This window comes from Myotis brandtii, unplaced genomic scaffold (genome assembly GCF_000412655.1).
Source record: "Myotis brandtii unplaced genomic scaffold, ASM41265v1 scaffold120, whole genome shotgun sequence".
NCBI classification, from domain to species: domain Eukaryota; kingdom Metazoa; phylum Chordata; class Mammalia; order Chiroptera; family Vespertilionidae; genus Myotis; species Myotis brandtii.
This window is the reverse complement of record NW_005354174.1, coordinates 5,469,173-5,490,641: the sequence shown is the minus strand read 5'-3', so window position 1 is coordinate 5,490,641 and position 21,469 is coordinate 5,469,173. Positions and strand designations below refer to the sequence as shown.

The window sequence follows — 21,469 nt, the reverse complement described above, 5'->3', positions numbered from 1 at the left end:
CATCTTTATTATAGAATAGAAAGAGCATTCAGATTTTTTGAATATTCTAGAATGTTTCAGGTACTGTACGAGGCATCTAATTTATTTAGAGTTGAATGTCTGGCCAAAGATGTTAGTTCCTAAGTAGATCAAGAGCTCTGTAACTTCTTCAGATGGTTAAAAAAAAAAAAGATACATTTAGTGCCTTGAATCTACTTTTTCACCCTAGGGATTTTTTATTTATTTATTTTAACTTTAGTTAGTCTTTAAGAAGTTATTACTCATACGTGGCAGGGGAGATACCATGATCACGAAGTGGTTTTCCCAGGGCGAGGCTTATCCATTGCACTCCGGATGTGCAATTTCCCCAAATGTGGGAAACTCGACTGCATAATTTGTGGTAGTGGGGGACTGCATTTGCGCACACACACAAAAAAGTTATTACAATAAAACTAATACAAGCTTATGGTAAAAATGTAAATTATTATTCCGTGTGAAAAATAAAAATCGTTCTACCCACAGGACCCACTCCAAAGGTATAACACTGCCATTTTTAAAATATGAATATAGGTTTGTGTTGCTTTCAACATCTGTTTTATTTTATAATGAAAAGTTTTTTTAAGAAAAGTTCACTTATACCTACTAAACATTTTTCATTGGCTAAGGGTTGCTCTCAGTTTTCTTTGGTGTTTTCCCATATAAATCTTATGGATACTTTCTCTTTTCTTCCTGTTTTGGCTATAACTGCTGCTACCAGTAGAGGCTTCCACAAATAGAATGGACTTAGTTCTTCCAAGGATAACAAAAACGGGCGAAGCTAAGGTGCTACAGCCTGCACCCCTGGAGAGGAGAGCTAAATGGGTGGCACACCTTTATTCTACTCCTTATGGCTTTCTTTTATCAGGGTAAAGCCAGGAAAGAGTCGGAGGCAATGCTCTATTTCTGTTGTTCCTTCTTGCATTTAACTCCAGACTTGCGCCAAACCATTCAGTCCAACGTTCTCCAATTCAGTGATTGTCCTGAAACTTGTTTTAGTGGACCAGGCAGCCACCTCTCTGATGGCAGAGAACACTTCTTTGAGAACTAAAGCTAATCCAAATGTTGCTAATAAAACTCCCAATACTCAAACATAACTCTTTGGAATTATTAAATCATGCCTTTTATAAATTTGTTTCTGATTATTAAACATTCTAATGAAGATGGATTTCGATTTGTAAAAAAAAAAATTGAGGTATTTTTTTCTTTCTGTTTGTCATTATAACTAGTCTTCTAAACAGGTTACTTAGTGACAACTTGGTAGCATGAACTTTTTTAATATGACAAGGTGAGATAAAAATAGGACACTGAATTTTTAAAAATATTAGAGACCATGATTCAGGAAAATTAGAAGTTAATAATAGGACTTCCATTTCTGGCAAAACTGTGGTCAGCTACTTCTAGGTGACTTCTAAGAAAATATCTGTGAATTTAAATATTTTATTTAGAAAATGTTTATTGTGATATTCAATAACAAAGCTTTAAGAACAATCTAAATCCAAGAGAAAATTGTAGTCTTTATTGAAAAATAGTACAGAATACCTAAATAGCCGTGGCTGGGTTGGTTCGAGCCTCATCCTGATGTGCCAAGGTTGCAGGATTGATCCCTGGTCAAGGCACACACAGGAATCAACCAATAAGTAGAACAGTGATGGCAAACCTTTTGAGTTGGCGTGTCAGCATTTTGAAAAACCCTAACTTATTTCTGGTGCCGTGTCACATGTAGAAATTTTTTGATATTTGCAACCATAGTAAAACAAAGACTTACATTTTTTATGTTTATTTTATATATTTAAGTGCCATTTAACAAAGAAAAATCAACCAAAAAATGAGTTCGCGTGTCACCTCTGACACGCGTGTCATAGGTTCGCCATCACTGAAGTAGAACAACAAACCAATTCTCTCTCTCTTTCTCTCTCTCTCTGTCTCTCTGTCTCTGTCTCTCTTTCTCTCCCCTTCCACCCTTCCCTCTCTTTTTTCTTCCCTCCCTTCTTCTGTCTCTCTAAAAAAAAATCAATAAATGAAAGGAAAATAAAGAATACCTAAATAAATGGAAATATATTTCATGTTCATGTATAGGAAGACTCAATGTCTTGAAAATGATAGTTTACCTTGTGTTAATATATAAATTAATTTCAATAACATTGATAATTATTGTTGAGCTTTCTGTAGGATTTGACAAGATGATTAGAAAATTTATATGGAAAGGGGCAGTAATAGAAAAGGTTTGTATGATAAGGTAGGACTTGCCCTACCAGGTAACAAAACTTATTTGGTAGCTATATAATACTGTGTTATAGATGCAAAGATAAACAAGTAGACCCGTGGTATAGAATAAACAGTCCAGAAGGAGTCCAACCCCCATATAGAAATACATTTATGATAGAAATAGCATTAGAAAGAATGAACTATTCAATAAAAGATGCGGAAATTAGTTTGATTCTCGGTTAGGGCATATACCCGGTTGTGTGGGAGGCAGCTGATGGATGTTTCTCTCTCCCTCTCCCTTTTTCTCTCTCTAAAATTAAAAATAAAATTAAAAATAACTAGGGCCCTAACTGGTTTGGCTCAGTGGATAGAGTGTCAGCCTGTGGACTCAAGGGTTCCAGGTTCGATTCCGGTCAAGGCATGTACCCTTGGTTGCAGGCACATCCCCAGTTGGGGGTGTGCGGAAGGCAGATGATCGATGTTTCTCTCTCATCGATGTTTCTGGCTCTCTATCCTTCTCCCTTCCTCTCTGTAAAAAAATCAATAAAATACATTAAAAAAGGAAAAAAAAGTGTTGCCCTCGCAAAGATAATAAATAAATAAATAAATAAATAAATAAATAAATAAATAAAATTCAACCAAAGAAATTGTATGCATATATGCATAACCCTTGGATGCAGACAATAGTGTGGTGAAGGCCTAAGGTGGGGGGTGGGGGTGAACTAGAAGGGGTCAGTGGGGCAAAAAAAAAGGACATATGTAACAATACTTTCAACAGTAAGATTTCAAAAGAAAACTAGGGCCTATTATACATTCTTCGGATTGTCAAAAATTGAAAGTATTGGCAAAAATGTGACATAATAAAAGGAGAATTCTGCAACATTGCTGATAAAAGAGCAACTCGTATAATGGTTGCTACAAGCATTTTAGAGAAAAATTTGGTAAAATCAAAGTTGAAAACTTCTACTCGTAACTAAATACCTTAGTCAAACCTTACATGTGTATATGAAAATACATGTAGAAAGGTAATTTTTTATAACACTTTGTAGTGGTGAAAATGTGCTGATAACCCTTAAATGCTCAGGATCAGGCATGTTGAAATTGTGGTGCAGTACTGTAATGGACTACTAGACAGTAGTGAAAAACAAAGTAGAACAAGTGTCAGTGAGATTGAATCTCATAAATGTACAACAGAGTGAAAACAACTCTTTTCCTAAAAAATACATGGAGTATGATTCCATTTATGTAAAATTTAAAAACATGTATGCTAATACAGTGGTACAGTATTGTTTATAGATATGAACACTTGTGGTAAAAGGTTAAAGCAATGTAAGGGTTTATGCTCGAAACTGAAGAAATGTACCTCTACATAAATACCAGGTGGTCAAAGAAAAATCATAATGAAAACTAGAAAACATTTTGAATGGAAAGTTTATGAGAATACTACATATATTGACATTTGGGGGCTATAACTAAAGACTGCCCAGGGAAGCCCCGGCTGGATGGCTTAGTTCAGTGATGGCGAACCTTTTGAGCTCGGTGTGTCAGCATTTTGAAAAACCCTAACTTAACTCTGGTGCCGTGTCACATGTAGAAATTTTTTGATATTTGCAACCATAGTAAAACAAAGACCTATATTTTTGATATTTATTTTATATATTTAAATGCCATTTAACAAAGAAAAATCAACCAAAAAAATGAGTTCGCGTGTCACCCCTGACACGCGTGTCATAGGTTCGCCATCACTGGCTTAGTTGGTTGGAGTGCCATCCCTTATACTAAAAAGGTTTTGGGTTCCATCCAGGTAGCGTATGGGAGGCAACTGACCACTGTATCCCCCCTTTCCTCCCCACCCCCTTTCCTCTGTCATGCCATCCTCCCCTTCCTTTCCCCTCTCTTTCAAATCAGTAAACATATCCTTGGGTGAGGATTAAAAAAAAAAAAAAAAGAGTACCCAGGGCAAATTGGTAGCCTTCAGCATTTATATTGGAAAAGAAAAACTAAAATTAATTAGCGAGGTATAAATCTCAAGACGTCAACCCAAAGAAAGGAAATATTAAGGAATATCAAATAGTATATATTTCATGAAATAGAAAACAAATATGCCTTAGATACAATTACAATTTATAAATCCCTGATAAGATTATCAGAAAAGGAGTGAGGGGAGAGAAAATTAAAGAACCAATATCAAGAAGAGAAAATGGGACATACCAACCAACCCATATTCTCTCACTAATATTAGTGACTTAACCCTTCACAGGGCTTACTATTGCTGTACTCGGGCTTCCTGGGTCCACAGAGAAAAGGGCTCCTACTTTTCGGTAGAAGAGTTGGGGGGTGGGGAGCCCCATGGATCTCAGTCATTGGACTGAGTAGGCCATAGGCTACACTCTTCTGAGGCAAGAAGAGGATTTCTGGTTCAGTTTAAAGACTATCTCAGGAGATGGGCAGGACCAGATGATTTCATAGGGAAGTTATTCAAGTTTCAGTAAACAGATAATTCTATTTAAACTCTTTCACAAAATAGAAAAAGAAGGAAATCTTGTAGATTATCATTTCCGTTAGTATAAAACCTGATAAATAGAAACTGATGAATAGATAAATAGAAAATTGTAGCCCTGTCTTTATTAATATTTACCATTGATAAATAATTAATGGCACACTGTGCATTCAAGAAATCTTAAGACACTAGGAAATACATTTAGGAGTAAATTTAAAGAATTAAACCATAGCTAAATCAACTACCCCTAGCATGGAAAACTTGTCCATTCTTAGGATATTATTAGTACCATGCTATTTTAATACATCAAAGAAAGAAAACTTAGATCATCTCATTAGATGCCAAAAATGTATTTGTTTATTAACAAGTTCATTATTCTTTTTTTAAAAAAACTTGGGAAATGGGAAGAGATGAATAGTCTTTTTTTTTTTTTTTGATAAATATGTATTTCAATCAAACCATCATGGTTTTTGGTGAAACTCTTTAAGGCATTCCCATTAATACTCTGACACAAAACAAATATGCCAGCTATTACTACTGTCTTTTAACGTTTCTTAAAAGTATTAGCCAAGCCCTAACCGGTTTGGCTCAGTGGATGGAGCGTCGGCCTGCGGACTGAAGGGTCCCAGGTTCGATTCCGGTCAAGGGCATGTACCTTGGTTGCAGGCATATCCCCAGTAGGGGGTGTGCAGGAGGCAGCTGATCGATGTTTCTCTCTCATCGATTTTTCTAACTCTCTATCTCTCTCCCCTCCTCTCTGTAAAAAATCAATAAAATATATTTTTTAAAAAGAAAAAAAGACCAAAAAAAACCTCTACTGGGGTTTTCTTTTTTAAAAAAAAAAGTATTAGCCAAGGCAGTTTATCACAATTATGCAGTTGATCTAATTATATACTTAAAAGAACTAGCAGAAACAATGAAAATCAAGTAAGATGGCCACCATATTGAACAATAGGTTTTATGTATATAAACAGTAACCATGTGGAAAATACAGTAGAAGTTCTGAGTTAAAAATAACAAGTTGAATAAGTACTTGAGTTTGCCCCCTGCTGAGCTCCACCAAAACTATGGCAGAGGGATTTTTTTAAAAGCATAAACCCACAGGGACAAGGGGAACAAGAGAGAATGCAGCACCAGTAAAACTGGAAGCAATAGTGCAGCTGTACAAATGGTAAGTACCCAAGAAGGGAGAGAACTGAGAATTGTTACAGTTCACACCACAGAATCCTCAGAAGGCCCAGAAACGGGAAATGTAGAGCAGTCTTCTTCAGATCCTGCCTGCAGTACCTATTTACACAGTCTGCCAGAGCCACTGAGTGTGGTGAGCCCAGTGCCTTCCAGGTCTTGCTCATGAACTTGCCCTTGGGTTTTACCAGAAGAGGCTCTTGTAAACTATGATCCAGAGAAAAGTTCTTTTTTTCTCAGTAACCTTCTTTTAATAGTGACAGTATTGCTCTTTCACTCATGTAGCAGGTTTTATTCTGGTAGGGAGTTTTTAGAAGCTAACTTGATACTATTTGGGATACATACATAGGTGGTAAATCCATGAAAGAGACCCAGGATAATGACTACCTGGGGTGGGACACACTAGCTTCAGATGTATTGGTTATTGATAAAGTTCTGTTTCTTAACCTGGTTACATTTTACATATTTAAAAAAATCACAATGAAAGGAAAGATCTGAACAACAAAAAAGAAACCTCAACTAGGAATAAATTTAACAAGAAATCTTCAGGATCATGCGAAGAAATCATTTTATTAAAGATATAAAAGGATACTTTGAGTAAATAAAAAGATACATGCCTAGATGTGTATATTTTCTAAAGATGCTATGTAGTAATTTATAAAAATTAATATTTATTTGCATTGTTATTAAATAGGATTTTTCTCCATGTGCAGGGAAGTTTCACCAAAATGATAATATTTCATCTGGAAAAATTAATGTGTAGGAAAAGGGAAGTAGGTATTATAAAAAAAGGGATTGGTATTATTATTAACATATTTTGAAGCTTCAGTGATCAAAATAATTTGTATTGCAGAGGAAGCAGTGCAGTGGAATCGAACAGAGAATCCAGAAATAGACCTAAGCACACGTGGGAATCTGGCTATGATAACATCGAATGCCAGAGAAAGAAAGAGGGCAGGGCATGTTTGCACAAAATATCAGCTCAATCTCTGCCTCAGCAAACATTTTCAGATAAATGAAGATTTAAAAAAAACACACCAAAACTGAATAACAATAAAAACAAAACTTCAATAAGAAACCACGAATTAATTTATGTTTTTGTTGTGATACTTTCTTTTTAAACAGATATAAAACCCAGATGCCATAGAGGAAAAGAGTGGATATATGTATTTAAAATTCTGAGTGGAAAATAATAATGTAATCAAACTCAAAAGACAGATGACAAACTGAGGAAAAATATTTGCACTACAAATGGAAAATTTCCTTAATTGACAAAGACATTTTTATAAATGAAAAGGACTAATAGTCCAGTGCAGACAAGACAAAGGATTTGAACAGGCATTATGCAGAAAATAAATGCGAAAGGCCAGTAGAAATGTATAAAAAAAGGTTACTTCTCTTATAATTAAAGAAATGTAAATTAAAAACAATGGGATAGTATTTCTTATCTCTCAATTGGGCTAATTTAGAAGTTTGGTACTAACTTGAGTGAAGGTATGGGAATCAGAGTGGCTTTATAATTGATGGCACTGTAAAGTGTATAGTTCTGAAGAGCAGTTTGGCACTGTCAGCATTTTAAGTGCATGAACCTTTGGACTTAGTCATCCCAGCACTGGGGGACAATGGAGGATACTCCCCAAGTTAACCAAAACAGCCAGAAAGCATTGCTTATTGTAGCTTTGGTTGTCATAGCAAACACACACTGGACAAAACCCTGGGCACCACATGGAGATCGGGAGTGGAGTTGAAGCTCAGTACATATTCCTGGTCCAGCTCTCAGTTGAACCGGGTCATGTAGAAGGAACATCTACTACCAGTGCACCCACTAATGTGGAGCAGCAGGTGGAGTTGTGCAGTCCGGCCTGATAGAGCTTCCTTCCTGGGGCCTCCAGGCGGGCAGCAGTAGCCAAGCTTTCTGCCCAGCCAAGAGGAATTGAACTCCTTTGGAGCTCCTTTGTTGCTGCTTTTTCTCCTAAGGATTGTTTTGGTGGCAGTGAGAACCCTAGAATTTACTCTGGCTTAGCTAACTTCACAGATGAGCTCCAATATCACCTCAGGCCTGGCTTCCCTGCCAAAGTTAAGCCTTCGATGAAGATGGATCTGTTTCCTGTGAACACTAGAGTACAAGCCGAGAGTCCAGCTCAGCCATGAGCCCCTAGAGCAGCAGTTCTCAACCTTCCTAATGCCGCAACCCTTTAATACAGTTCCTCATGTTGTGGTGACCCCCAATTTCATTGTAACAAATTGAACATAATTAAAGCATAGTGATTAATCACAAAAACAATATGTAATTATATATGTGTTTTTCGATGGTCTTAGGCGACCCCTGTGAAAGGGTCGTTCGACCCCAAAGGGGTCGAAACCCACAGGTTGAGAACCGCTGTCCTAGAGTGTCACTGCACTGCTGCTCTCCCCCACACAGTGCGCCATCCCTGGCCACTGTCAGTGAAAGTGAAGACGGACAGTTACTGTGCTGGACCTGACTTTGCAGAGGCGTTTAAAGCTGAGCCCACAGAAACTCTTGAGAGATACTACATGGTCCTCAGTCACTCCCTCTTTACTCTGGTGGGCTGAGGCTGTCGGGGTTACCCACCATGCTCTGTGCCTTACAGAGCTTGCCCCACTCCCTGGTTCCAAGAGTGGTTGATAGCAAATTGATGGTATTTGACTCAGTGAGTTAGTCCCAATGAGAATCTATTTCCTTTCCTCTCCTCCCATCAGTTGTGAGAGAAGAAGGATGTTTGCTTTACTAGTTGTGTGCAGTTCATTAGCATAAGTTCTGTCAGTCTCAGAGAGGCTAGATTCTGGGGTCCTAAAGATAGGTAGGGAGTTTTTGGTTTAGGAATGGAGATAAAAATAATTAAATCTTCTTTCACAGCTTATTAACACCTCCCTCCCCGCACGCTGACAAAAGATCTCTGTTCATGCCACATGGCTGTGCATGGGAAATAGGCTACACCTGGGTAGAGGGTGATGCAAACAATTCTACCACTGGAGCTCTCAGAAAGACAGGAATTTCTCTCTGTAGGTCTTGGTTAATGTTCCTGCTTGTAGGAAATAGTTTCATTCATGCACATATAGTCTAAAACAGCGATCGCCAACCTTTCGGACCTCACGGACCACCAGTGGTCTGCTGACCTCCGGTTGGCAACTACTCGTCTAAAACACCTTAATGTAGAGTTTCACCACAGGCTTGCCCATCCCCTTCCTGCTGAGTGCAGTGATACCTGTTGTCCGGCCTGAAAAAAAAAGTGTGGCTTATGTCCTATACCTAATGATGCCTAATTCGTGCCCTTCCCCTGGCCCAGAAGCAGGAGACATGTGGGCCCCTTTCTCTGTGGATGTAGAAAGCCTGAATTCTATGTTAGTGGACCATGTGAAGGCTTTAAAATGCACAGTGCTAGATAGAATCAGAAATATTGGTTGAAAATAAAAGTTTTTGGATTTGTTGGTCTTATTTGGGGAGAAAGAAAGTATTCTTTTTAATAGGCAACTGGATTAATAAATTATAGTATATCCATGCAGTGGTATATTCTTTAAAAGATCTGTATCTTCCGGTATGGAAAAATCTCCTAGTGCAGTTATTTATTGATTAAAAACCAGGTAGTTGTGTTTGTAATATAATACCTCTTTTGTGTAACTATTGGTGTATGCATGAAATATTCTAGGAATCAATTATAAATGAGTATTACTTAAGGGGAACATGGCATGTCTTATTTTTGCCTCTTTACTATTTGATTTTTTCCTATTATGGAATTGTGCATCTGCTTATTTTTCTGTGTTGGGGTTGTCTGGGTTGTGGATTACATCTAACCATTATTTGTTTTTGTCTTCCTAATTTTCAGTACTTAATTTTTACATTGTTTTTCTAAGTTATACGTAATCCTATCTTTGTATTCTTATATTCTTAGGTTACACAGGATGACATCAATTGAAAGAGAAGAAAAAGAGAAAGTCAAAAAAAAGGAGAAGAAACAAGAAGAGGAAGAAACGATGCAACAAGCTACGTGGGTGAAATATACATTTCCAGTTAAACATCAGGTAATTTTTCTTACAATTTTTAAAACAGTGTTTGCCATTTCTGAGACTTTTATTCTACAGCTTTGAGTACTTGATAGTTTGTTTTACTTTTGATAATCTTTTCATAAAGTTGGAATGAAGTAATCTTTCTGGCAATTTTATAAGCATAGATTTATCTTAGTAGAATATAGGTGAGTTATTAGACCAATTTTTTGAAATTGTCATCACATTGTAAAATTGTGTTACATTTTTTATATCAGAAAGGAAAATTAGGGTTTTTTCATAAATCTTTGATTTTTGCTGAAAATAAAATTGATTGATAAATTTAATTAATTTGTCTGCCTGTTGATTTTGTTTGGTAAAAATGTATAGAGCTACACCTGTACTTTATAAGCATTCTCTTTCTTGTTTAACCGGAATGTTTTTATTTACAACAGGTTTGGAAACAAAAAGGAGAGGAATACAGAGTAACAGGATATGGTGGTTGGAGCTGGATTAGTAAAACTCACGTCTATAGGTTTGTTCCTAAATTGCCAGGCAATACTAATGTGAATTACAGAAAGTCATTTGAAGGAAGTAAGTAATTGAAGTATTTTTCCTTCATATTTATTTCTTATAGATTTATAGTACTTTCTTTAGAGGCTCAGTGCACGAAATTCATACACTGGGGTTGGGGGAGGGGTGGGGGCAGTCCCCTCAGCCCGGCCTGTGCCTTCTCACATTCCGGGACCCCTCGCTCCTTACTGCTCAGCTCGCTGCTCCTTAGCGCTGCCATGAAGGTGGAAGAGGCTCCCACCATGGCCGCTGCACTTGCCAGCCGTGAGCCTGGCTTCTGGTTGAGCAGCACTCCCCCTGTGGTTGGGGGCCAATCAGGCTGGGCTGGTAGCGGGGGAGGGGATGTGGGAGGTTGGGGGTGCTGATCAGGGCCCCGATTGGGCTGGTTGGCCACTGCGGTGTGCGTCATAGTGACCAGTTGTTCCGGTCATTTGGGCGTTCCAGTCGCTTGGCTTTTATATATATAGATAATACTTTTTCTGAAATTTTTAATAGAATGTTCAAAATTACTAATGTAGCTTATTAAAAACTTGATAAGTTTTAAGATTACCTTTATTCAAAGGATTTTGATACCTAGGATTTCAGTTAATTAGAGATGATGGAATAGAATTTGTATTATTTAAAAAAAAAGAAAAGACAAAAGACCTCAGCCACCTAATTGTTTTTTCTGAAATCTTAAATTCAGTACTACTTGACTCCTTGAGGAATCATACATCTGGTAACCTCAGCATTACAGCAGGTGACAAAACTAGAAAGGAAGTGATAGAGATTTCCATAACACTGTCACTTAAATGAGGGATTAACTCAATTTATGCTGCTGGGTAATGACTTTAGAATCATAGAACTATAGAGGTGAACTGTCCTTTTAAGAAACCTTATATATTGAGCCCAGCCGGTGTGGCTCAGTGGTTGAGCACTGACCTATGAAGTAGGAGGTCATGGTTTGATTCAGGTCAGGGCACATTCCCAGATTTCATGCTCAATCCCAAGTGGGGGGCGTGCAGGAGGCAGTCGATCAATGATTATCTCTCATCATTGATGTTTCTTATCTCTCTCTTCCTCTCCCTTCCTCTCTGAAATCAATAAAAATATATTTTTCTAAAAAAGAAACCTTATATATTGAAATTCATATTACACAAGATTATTTCATGAAGATGTTAAGTGAAATACTGAAGTTCATACTAGATCGAGAGTGATATGGCTGGAATCCATATCTCTTGGCTTCCTTTGCCCTTTTTGCACTGCATCATGCAATCTCTCTCTGTTAATTAAGCGATTTTCAAAAGCAGTTCTCTTCACTGTGCAGTATAACTTGCTGATTTATGGTGTGATGTGTTCTTTCCTATGAAGTCTATGGTATAAGTGTCAGGTACTATGCACATATCTAGCTAATTGATTTGGCTTTTTTTTGTGAATGGTTGTATTGAAAACTGGACTGGTAGATTTTTGAAATTTATGGAAGTTATGAGATTATCTTTTAATAGAAAACTAATGTATTTTATAAGGCCCACTGGAATTTATTTTATGGAAACTAGAAGAGTCTTGCACATTCTCAATGAATTTTTCTATTTTATTACCAGTCTATTATTACCTGACTAGAGGCCCGGTGCACGAATTTGTGCATGAATGGGGTCCCTTGGCCTGGCCTGCGATCAGGGCCCATCTAGCTGGCCAGGGGGAGGAACCTCAGAAGGTTGGCTGGCTGTGGGAGCACATTGACCACCAGGGGGCAGCTCCTGCATTGAGCATCTGCCCCCTGGTGGTCAGTGTGCGTCATAGCTACCTGCTAGTCTAGTCTTCCGGTCGTAAGGGTCGCTTAGGCTTTTATATATATAGAAGATTATATTCAGGCTAAATGTCCATGATAATGCCCATTACGTTTTTTTAGCACCATCTTGTTGCACTAGTTACCCATATAACACTGAGAATTCTAGAGAGCTTTTGTCTTACTCTGTCTGACCTGGTTTAACCTTGAAATAAAGTTCTAATTATCAATATGCAAAATGTTTAGGCTTTTGCAAATTTTTTTTATATCCACTTTCTTAACATAGGATTTTCCATTGTCCAAATGCTGAGCCTTAACAGTCAGGTACCAAGTTAGTCTTCTAGCATCGTTTGAGCCTTTCCTTCCAGGTGTTAGCAGGGGGAAAAGCAGCAGTACGTATTGTTAGCTTAGCTTAACTACAGACTAGGAATCACAGAGAAGGCAATAATAAATGTTTGTACTATTTATATAAATCAATATAGATTATACTGTTTATAATCTCAGAACTGTTGCTCCCTATAATGGCTAATCTAATCTGATCATGTGATAGAGGCACAGATGTGTTGTTTGGCTGCTTTGTGTTTCTTAACTCTAATATTCTAACTCAGATTGTGTGCATTTGCTTTGCATATTAATTTATCAGCTTTAGTAATGGGTGTATATTAATGTTTATGTCAAGAAGATTTTAATAGGGGGAAAACCCCAAGTATTTTATAGTTATTTGTTTTAAATATCAGGATTACCATTGTCATATAAAACTCTTTTTGAGCAACTTGAAACCATTGAAAAAATGTTTCCCAGCAATTCTGCAATAACTGAAGAAGCATTATCAGTTTAGGTTTTATTTTTTTATTCTTTTGTTACCTGTGGGGTCCAGACACATCCCGTCATCCTTTTGTATGATGCTTTTCTTCTTTTACCACTATGCTGCTTTTTTGACAGGTACTGACTGTGTTTTTTGCATTCTTTTTCCTATCCTCGTTCAAACCTTTCTGGAAGGATTCATTTATTTAAATAAAAAATAGGTACATCTTGCCATGTTTTTGAGATATTTTAGTTCAAGTGAAGAAGAAAATAAAAGGTAGAAAATGCCTCTCTAAGATTTAAGAATATTCACCCAGACAATAGTTCTGTTTTGTGGGTTTCTTTTTTATTTCTTATGGAAAATTTGAAACTACACAAAAGAAAAGAGAATAGAATAATGAACTCCCATGTAACCATCCTTCAACTTCAATAATTATCAAATTCTAACACTCTTCAGTTGTCACTGCCCACTTTTTTCCTGCAAATTCCCAAAAATTATGTTACCAAATTTGTTCAGTATGTATCTCTAACTAAAATGGATTTTTTTCATGGCCACATGCCATTATCACATTCAGCAAATTAACAATGGATTCTCAGCTCATACTGCCGTTGCCCCAAATTGTCTGAAAGATGCCTTTTTACTCTTGGCAGTAAATCGGGTCCAAACAAAGCCACACATTGCATTTGGATATTTCTCTTAATTCTGTAATACAGAATTAAGTATTCTTCATTTGGAGTCAATGGATAAACTTCAAGTTTATCCAAGAATCCATTGAAATTAATTACAAAAGTTTGTGTATGTACTTTTTTTTCCAGGGCAGTGGTCAGCAAACTGCGGTTCGCGAGCCATATGCGGTTCTTTGGCCCCTTGAGTGTGGCTCTTCCACAAAATACCGACTTCTGCGCATGGGCCACGAAGTTTCAATCGCACTGCGCGCCCACACGTGGTATTTTGTGGAAGAGCCACACTCAAGGGGCCAAAGAGCCGCATGTGGCTCTCGAGCTGCAGTTTGCCGACCACTGTTCTAGGGGATCAGAAAATTTATCCAATTTTAATATGGTTCTGTAACACATTGTCTGTGGAAAACCACTATGCAAACTTTCTGGAGTCAATGAACAGGCTGAAATAGTCTCATTTGTGAAGGCTTCTAAAGCACATATAAAATGAAGTCATTCCTTTTATGTTTTAGGTCACTGGAATATATAAGAAAGTATATATAGGATCTTCAACTTAAATAAACAAACACACTTTATTGAAGAATAATAAACATACAGAAAACGACTCATAGATATACATCTGGGTTGGTTTTCATGGACTGCACATTCTCTGAGACACTGACCATGACAGCACCCCAGACTCTCCTACTCTCTTCCCTAAACACCTCCTGGGATTATCTAACAACTTAGTTAATTTGGTCAGTTTTTGTTGTTTTTTCCCCTATTTTAAAATCATTTTTTTCAATTTTTAAAACATTTTTAAATTACGTTTGACATACATTATTATATAATTTCAGGTATACACCCCAGTGATTAGACTTTACATAACCCACTAAGTGATTATCCCAATAAATCTTGCACACATCTGATACCATACATAGCTATTACAATAGTATTGACTATATTCCCTATGCTGTACTTTATATCCCCATAACTATTCTGTAACAACCTATTTGTATTTCTTAATCCCTTGACTTTTTTCACCCATTCTCCCAACCACCCCTACCCCCCCCCGCATCTGGCAACAATCAGAACATTCTCTATATCTCTGAGTCTGTTTCTGGTCTGCTTGTTTGCTTAGTTTGATTTTTAGATTCAAGTTGTTGATAGATATGTATTTATTGCCATTTTATTGTGCATATTTTTTACCTTTTTTTCCTTAGAGAAAACCCTTTAACATTTCTGATTTGGTGGTGATGAGCTCCTTTAGCTTTTTTTCTTGTCTGGGTCAACTTTTTTTTTTAATTAAAAATAATGAAGTATATTGCTGGAAAGTACTTGGTAATTTTCACTCAATTAGATATATTAAATTGCTAATAATCAAAATATTTGTAGTTAATATATACTTGGTTCTTTTCAGCCAAAACTAATATGGATGAAAATATGGATGAATCAGATAGAAGAAAAAGCCCACGAAGTCCAAAAAAAATAAAAACAGAGCCTGATTTTGAGAAAGACGAGGTAAAAGATTCAGGTGCAGCAAGAGGAGCAGACCAAAGTGAAATGGACATTTCAAAGATTACTGAGAAGGACCAAGGTAAGGAGAGTCCATTGTGAAGGTCAGCCTGGGGGTGATAAAAATGCACTGTATCTAATTCACACAGCAGGAAAGGTACTGCATTGTCTCTTTTTGATAATAGCATTATTGAAACAATCCTATGCCTTGTAATTCACTCATTTAAAGTGTACAATTTAGTGGTTTTTAGTATTTCACAGAGTTGTTCGGCTATCACCACAATCAATTTTAGAACATATTCTTGACCCCAAAAAGAAACCCATATCCATTAGCATTCCCAATTCTCCCTTTATTCCCCCTCCCCAGCCCAGTAATTTACTTTTTGTCTCTATGGATTTGCCTATCTTTACATTCCATATAAATGGAATCATGTAATATGTGGTATTTGTCACTGGCCTCTTTCACTTAACATAATGTTTTCAAGGTTCATCCATGGTGTAGCACGTATCAAAGTTCTTCATTTAAAAAAATTTTTGAATAATACTCGATTATATGGATATGCCCCATTTTGTTTATTCATTCATCAGTTGATGGACATTTGTGTCCTTTTTACTTTGGGGCTATTATGAATAATGCTGATATGAACATTTGTGTATAAGTTCTTATATGGACTTATGTGTTATTGCTGGGTCATGAGATAATTCTACATTAAATGTTTTGAGGAGCTTATATTGTATTTTGTGAAAAGTTGTTTTTTAAAAGATAAGTGAAATAATGCATGAGCCTTAAGATACATTTTTTTAAAATATATTTTTATTGATTTCAGAAGGAAGGGAGAGGGAGAGAGATAGAAACATCAGTGGTGAGAGAGAATCATTGATCGGGTGCCTCCTACATCCCCATACTTGGAATCGAGCCTGCAACCCAGGCATGTGCCCTGACCTGGTTCATAGGTGGATGTTCAACCACTGAGCCACGCTGGCCGAACAAGATATTTTTTAACTATAAGATATTCTACATAGGATCTTACATGAAGGTACTGGTATATGCAGTAGCTATCATATAGCAAGTAATTTTACATTGTAGTAGTCCACCATTTTTAGATACTAAGAATTAGAATGTTTAAATATTTGGAATATATTGATTTTTTTAACCTTTTATAACATTTAGCCCTGTCTGTTAACCTATTTTAATCATATATTAGAAAATAAAAATACTATCGTGAATTGTACTTTTAAGAGTAAAAATATCACTTGTATACTTGTCTTTGTTTTACAGATATAAAAGAAGACTTAGATTCTGACAATGATAGATCCTTTAAGGAAGAGCCAATGGAAATAGATGATGATGTGAAAACAGAGTCACATATAAACTGTCAGGAAAGTTCTCAAGTAGATGTGGTCAATGTCAGTGAGGGTTTTCATCTAAGGACTAGTTATAAAAAGAAAATTAAGTCATCCAAACTAGATGGACTTCTTGAAAGGAGAATTAAACAGTTTACACTGGAAGAAAAACAGCGACTTGAAAAAATGAAGTTGGAGGGTGGAATTAAGGGTGCAGGAAAGACCTCTACAAGTTCTTTGAAAAGTCTGCCTGAGTCACCAGTAATAACAAAAGCTAAAGAAGGGTGTCAAAGAGGCGTGCTTAGACAAGAACAAAATTCTAATGCAAGTAATGATAAATCTGAAGACTTTATTCAGGAATGCTCAGAAAGTGATTCCTCAATTCTGGGAATTAGTGATACTGATCATACCACAAGTAAAATTTATCCAAAAGATCAAATATTAGAGGACGTCTCCATTCAGAGCCCAGAGACAGACTGTCAGAAACAAAATTCTGTTGGAAATGACATAGATGAGAGGCTCTCTGAACCAAGCAGTAAAGGCTTGGAACCCAGTAAGATTAAAACAAAAGGAAGTGATTTTCTCATTGATGACTTTAAATTAGCCAGTACAGATGAAATTGGTCCTTTGACTTCTAAAAACAAAAAACCACTCACACAGCAGAATAACAACACCATTGTTTCTCCTTCCCAGAGCCCTTTATTTCCATCAGTATCTAAAAGTACTGACAGAGATATCTCATCTCTGTCAAAAGCAATGGACTTTGAAGGAAAATTGGGATGTCACTTTGAATATAACAGCACTTTGGAAAATAGTTCTGATACTATATCTATTCAAGACAGTGAAGAAGATATGATTGTTCAGAATAGCAATGACAGTGTTTCTGAGCAGTTTATAACTCAAGAACAAGGTATTGAAGGCATGGAACCATTGAAATGTGAGTTTGTTTCAGATAAGTCCACTGGAAAATGTGATGACAGGCTTCAGGGTAAGATAATGGAAACAAATGGTAAAAAAACAAGTCAAGAACAAAAATTAGAGGAGAGACCAGTTAATAAATGTATTGATCAAATAAATCTAAAAAGTAGCACTGACAAAAAGAATAATGAAAATCGAGAGTCTGAAAAGAAAGGACAGAAAGCAAGTACCTTTCAAATAAATGGAAAAGATAATAAACCTAAAGTATATTTGAAAGGTGAATGCTTGAAAGAAATCTCTGAGAGTAAAGTAGTAAGTGGTGACGTTGAACCAAAGGTTAATAATATAAATAAAGTAATTCCTGAAAATGATATTAAATCTTTGACTGTTAAAGAATCTGTAAAACCATTCATGAATGGTGATGTCATCATGGAAGATTTTAATGAAAAAAACAACTTGGAAACAAAATCATGTTCACTGAGATCTTCAGATTCTGAACGTGACTACCAAGATGGCCTAGAGACCCTGCCCTTAACCAGAGAGAGTGAGAGAGCACAAACTACCACACCACCCCCAGAAAGCAGTGCAGTGAATCAGGTGGAAGATATGGAAATTGAAACCTCAGAAGTTAAGAAAGTTTCTCCATCACCTATTACTTCTGGAGAGGAATCTAATCTCAGTAATGATTTTATTGATGAAAATGGTCTGCCCACCAACAAAGATGAAAATGTCAATGGAGACTTGAAAAGAAAAACAGTCATCACAGAAGTCACCACCATGACATCCACAGTGGCCACAGAGTCAAAAACTGTAATCAAAGTCGCAAAAGGTGATAAGCAAACTTTGGTCTCTTCCACAGAAAATTGTGCCAAATCTACTGTCACAACCACGACTACAACAGTAACAAAGCTTTCCACACCTTCCCCAGGCAGCAGTGTGGACATCATCTCTGTGAAGGAGCAGAGCAAAACGGTGGTCACCACAACAGTGACCGACTCACTGACCACTGCAGGAGGCACTCTGGTAACATCTATGACTGTAAGCAAAGAATATTCCACAAGAGACAAAGTGAAACTCATGAAATTTTCAAGACCCAAGAAGACTCGTTCAGGTACAGCTCTACCATCCTATAGAAAGTTTCTCACCAAGAGCAGCAAGAAGAGCATATTTGTTTTGCCTAATGATGACTTAAAAAAGTTGGCCAGAAAAGGAGGAATCCGAGAAGTCCCTTATTTTAATTATAATGCTAAACCTGCCTTGGATATATGGCCGTATCCTTCTCCTAGACCAACCTTTGGTATCACGTGGAGGTATGTACTTTAAAATGTATTTGGGGAAGGGAGGAAGTTTAAAAGAATTCTCTAATATCCCTTAAAAAGAAAAAGAGAGAGATAATAGAGAAAAGACAGGGAAGCATATACTTAAAGACTGAAAATTTAAGGGAATCCTTTAAAATGAAATTTGATATTACTTTCCACAAAACAAAAGAAACAGTTGTTTTTGTGGTCTAACTTTCCAAATTATTGCCAGGTGTGTGCTCTGGGAATGAGATAATCACAGAATTGGATAATCACCCACTTTCTGGAATGTTTGTATAGTTGACCCTTGAACAATTGGGGGTTGGGGCACTGAACACTCTTGTCAAAAATCTGTGTATAACTTAAGTCAGCCCTCCGCTTACACAGATTCCTAATTGTAGATAAAAATGTATTTTATTTTTGTTAAATAATTCATAAAAACATAAGACCTAGGAAACTTGCCTATAAATTACATTAAGGTTCATTATGTGGAAATCTTCCTAATGTAATTTATTTGTATAATAAACATTTGTTCTGAGGTACTCTTATTTATGTAAATAAAGGTAGTCTCTGAGATTGCTTAGGGATTTTTTTAAGCCCAGAAATAAGCTTTGGGGATGAGTCATAAGTATGTAGTGTGAGATCATAAAGTTTTATTTTCGAAAAGGATCTTACTTTTATGTATGTACTAGAGGCCCGATGCACGAAATTCGTGCAAGAGGAGGCCTTCGCAGCCATACCTGCGGCTGCCTGGATCCCTCCCTTGCAGCCGAGGTTTCGTCCCAGTTAATTAGCATATTACACTTTTATTATTATAGATCATAATTTGCCTCTGCCCACAGAGGGACCAAATTAGAAATAGTGCCTGGTTTTCCTAAATCCTAGCCCAGTACTTTATCTGCTATATCGCATTTCACATATTTATCCTTGCTTTGTCCTTTTTCATGTCCTTGTCTTTTTTCCTGTATACCCTTAAAGTGGAAAAGGATGAAACATAAACAAAAAGAGTTCTATGGGACATAGTCAGAAATTAGGAAGGATCTCAGTTTTGCAGTTACCTTTTGTTAGGATCCTGAAGTTGATTACTTCTGCAAGTTACTGAGCAGGCTTCATTTCTGTGTATCTTTAATATGGTCCCAGTTTCTTAAAGTTAAAAATCATGTTTTTTTTTAGTTTCCTCTATATGACAGTAGCCATAAAAGACCAAAAAAAAAAAGAGTGTAAATGAATACCCTCTATAAAGGAATTAACTTATTAATATGATCAGGCATAGTTGGTTTGACCAAGTTTTTATAACTCATCTTTTGATTTGAATTAAAATATCACTCCATTACACATTCAATAGAGACAGCTGAAAAGTACAATTTCTCTGCAGGGCCTGCAATGAAGGATTTGCAGAATCCTGCAGGGAATCAAGGAACTCTTCATTACAGTTCATGGATTTGTAGGATTACTCTGCACTTTTCTGCTTTCTTCATTGAGAGCGGTCCCAAAGTGTATCCTTGACTGTCCTGCAGGTAACTTCTTTCCCACTGGAAAAGTTACTGTGTACAAATACTTTAATTACAATGACCTGGCAGTGGTGGAGGCCGATCTTTCTGCCTTTTTCTATTATGAAATGGAAGGTAGGCTCAACTGGGAAGCATTTTCTTTGGACCAGTTCTGCTCAAGTGTTGCCCAGGGCCCTTTTTTGCACGGCTGGGTTTCAGGAGCCTTGTATTGTTATGTTTTAATATGCACTCTGGGCACAGTTTGTATCTGTTTAGTTAATTCCTCATTCTTAAATGGAAGGAAATACCTTCCTGTATATTTTAAACAGATACTGCCTTCAAAATATATGCTAACATCTTAATTTGCTAAAGTTGAAAGAAACATAATCCCTTCTGTCTAACAGGCATGGGTGAATATGTAAATTATTTATTACTTTAGAATGCAGGGTTTTTTTTGAAAACATAGCTATAAAAAAACATGCATGTGAAATGCATTTTTATACTTACACTTGAATAAAATATTTCTGATGTTTAGAGTAGGAGATGAGAATGCCAAAGGTGCATGTTCAATCTTGATTAATGTTAAGGCTGAGCCATATTGAATAAGTGAAATTAGTCTCGTCTACTCATTAGGGCTTCTTTTTCCCTCCACTGTCCATTCCTTCCTCTCTTTTCCCCAGGCCCTGATTCCATGTTTTATTATCACTTTGAACCAGTAGTTGTCTCCACAGTGCTGCCAGATGGACCCTCTAAAATGCAGGTCTATCCTGTGAATATTCTGATTGAACTTAGCACACATGTATAGGGGACTGGTTAACTGCTGCAGGGCTGAGAGGAGAAAGTGTTTGTCCCCTGTCCATCTCATCTATGAGAAGTACTTTCCTTTGCAACTCACCCAATACTGGATAAATTTCAGAGGCCTTAATAGATTGCCTTTGAGTCTCTGCCTTAATCCTTCCACTTGGTGCAGCACATTCTGGCTCTGCCTTTCTCTCTCATGCTGGCGTCATCTCATGATGCACATCTACACCCCTTCCTGCCAGCCATAGCACACCAGATATGGTTTTGGGGAAGAAGTCTGTGCTTTTTTACATTTCCCCCCATGCATATGTGTGCCCCTTGCCTGCAGTCAGCCGCTGCCACATCCTTTTCATTTCAGAGTCACAAACAAAGCTCTGATCCACAACCCTGAGCC

The 21,469-nt window shown here is 36.9% G+C and overlaps 1 protein-coding gene across 1 annotated transcript in view; it reads left to right on the top strand.

The window, feature by feature from the left end:
• Positions 1 to 21,469, top strand: part of BPTF (bromodomain PHD finger transcription factor) — a 98,610-nt gene that overhangs the window by 33,221 nt on the left and 43,920 nt on the right. The window contains exons 10-13 of the mRNA XM_014532611.1: positions 9,820 to 9,949; positions 10,366 to 10,504; positions 15,130 to 15,306; positions 16,504 to 18,796. Coding sequence (XP_014388097.1) covers positions 9,820 to 9,949; positions 10,366 to 10,504; positions 15,130 to 15,306; positions 16,504 to 18,796 — 2,739 coding nt within the window. The remainder of the gene's footprint in view (positions 1 to 9,819; positions 9,950 to 10,365; positions 10,505 to 15,129; positions 15,307 to 16,503; positions 18,797 to 21,469) is intronic.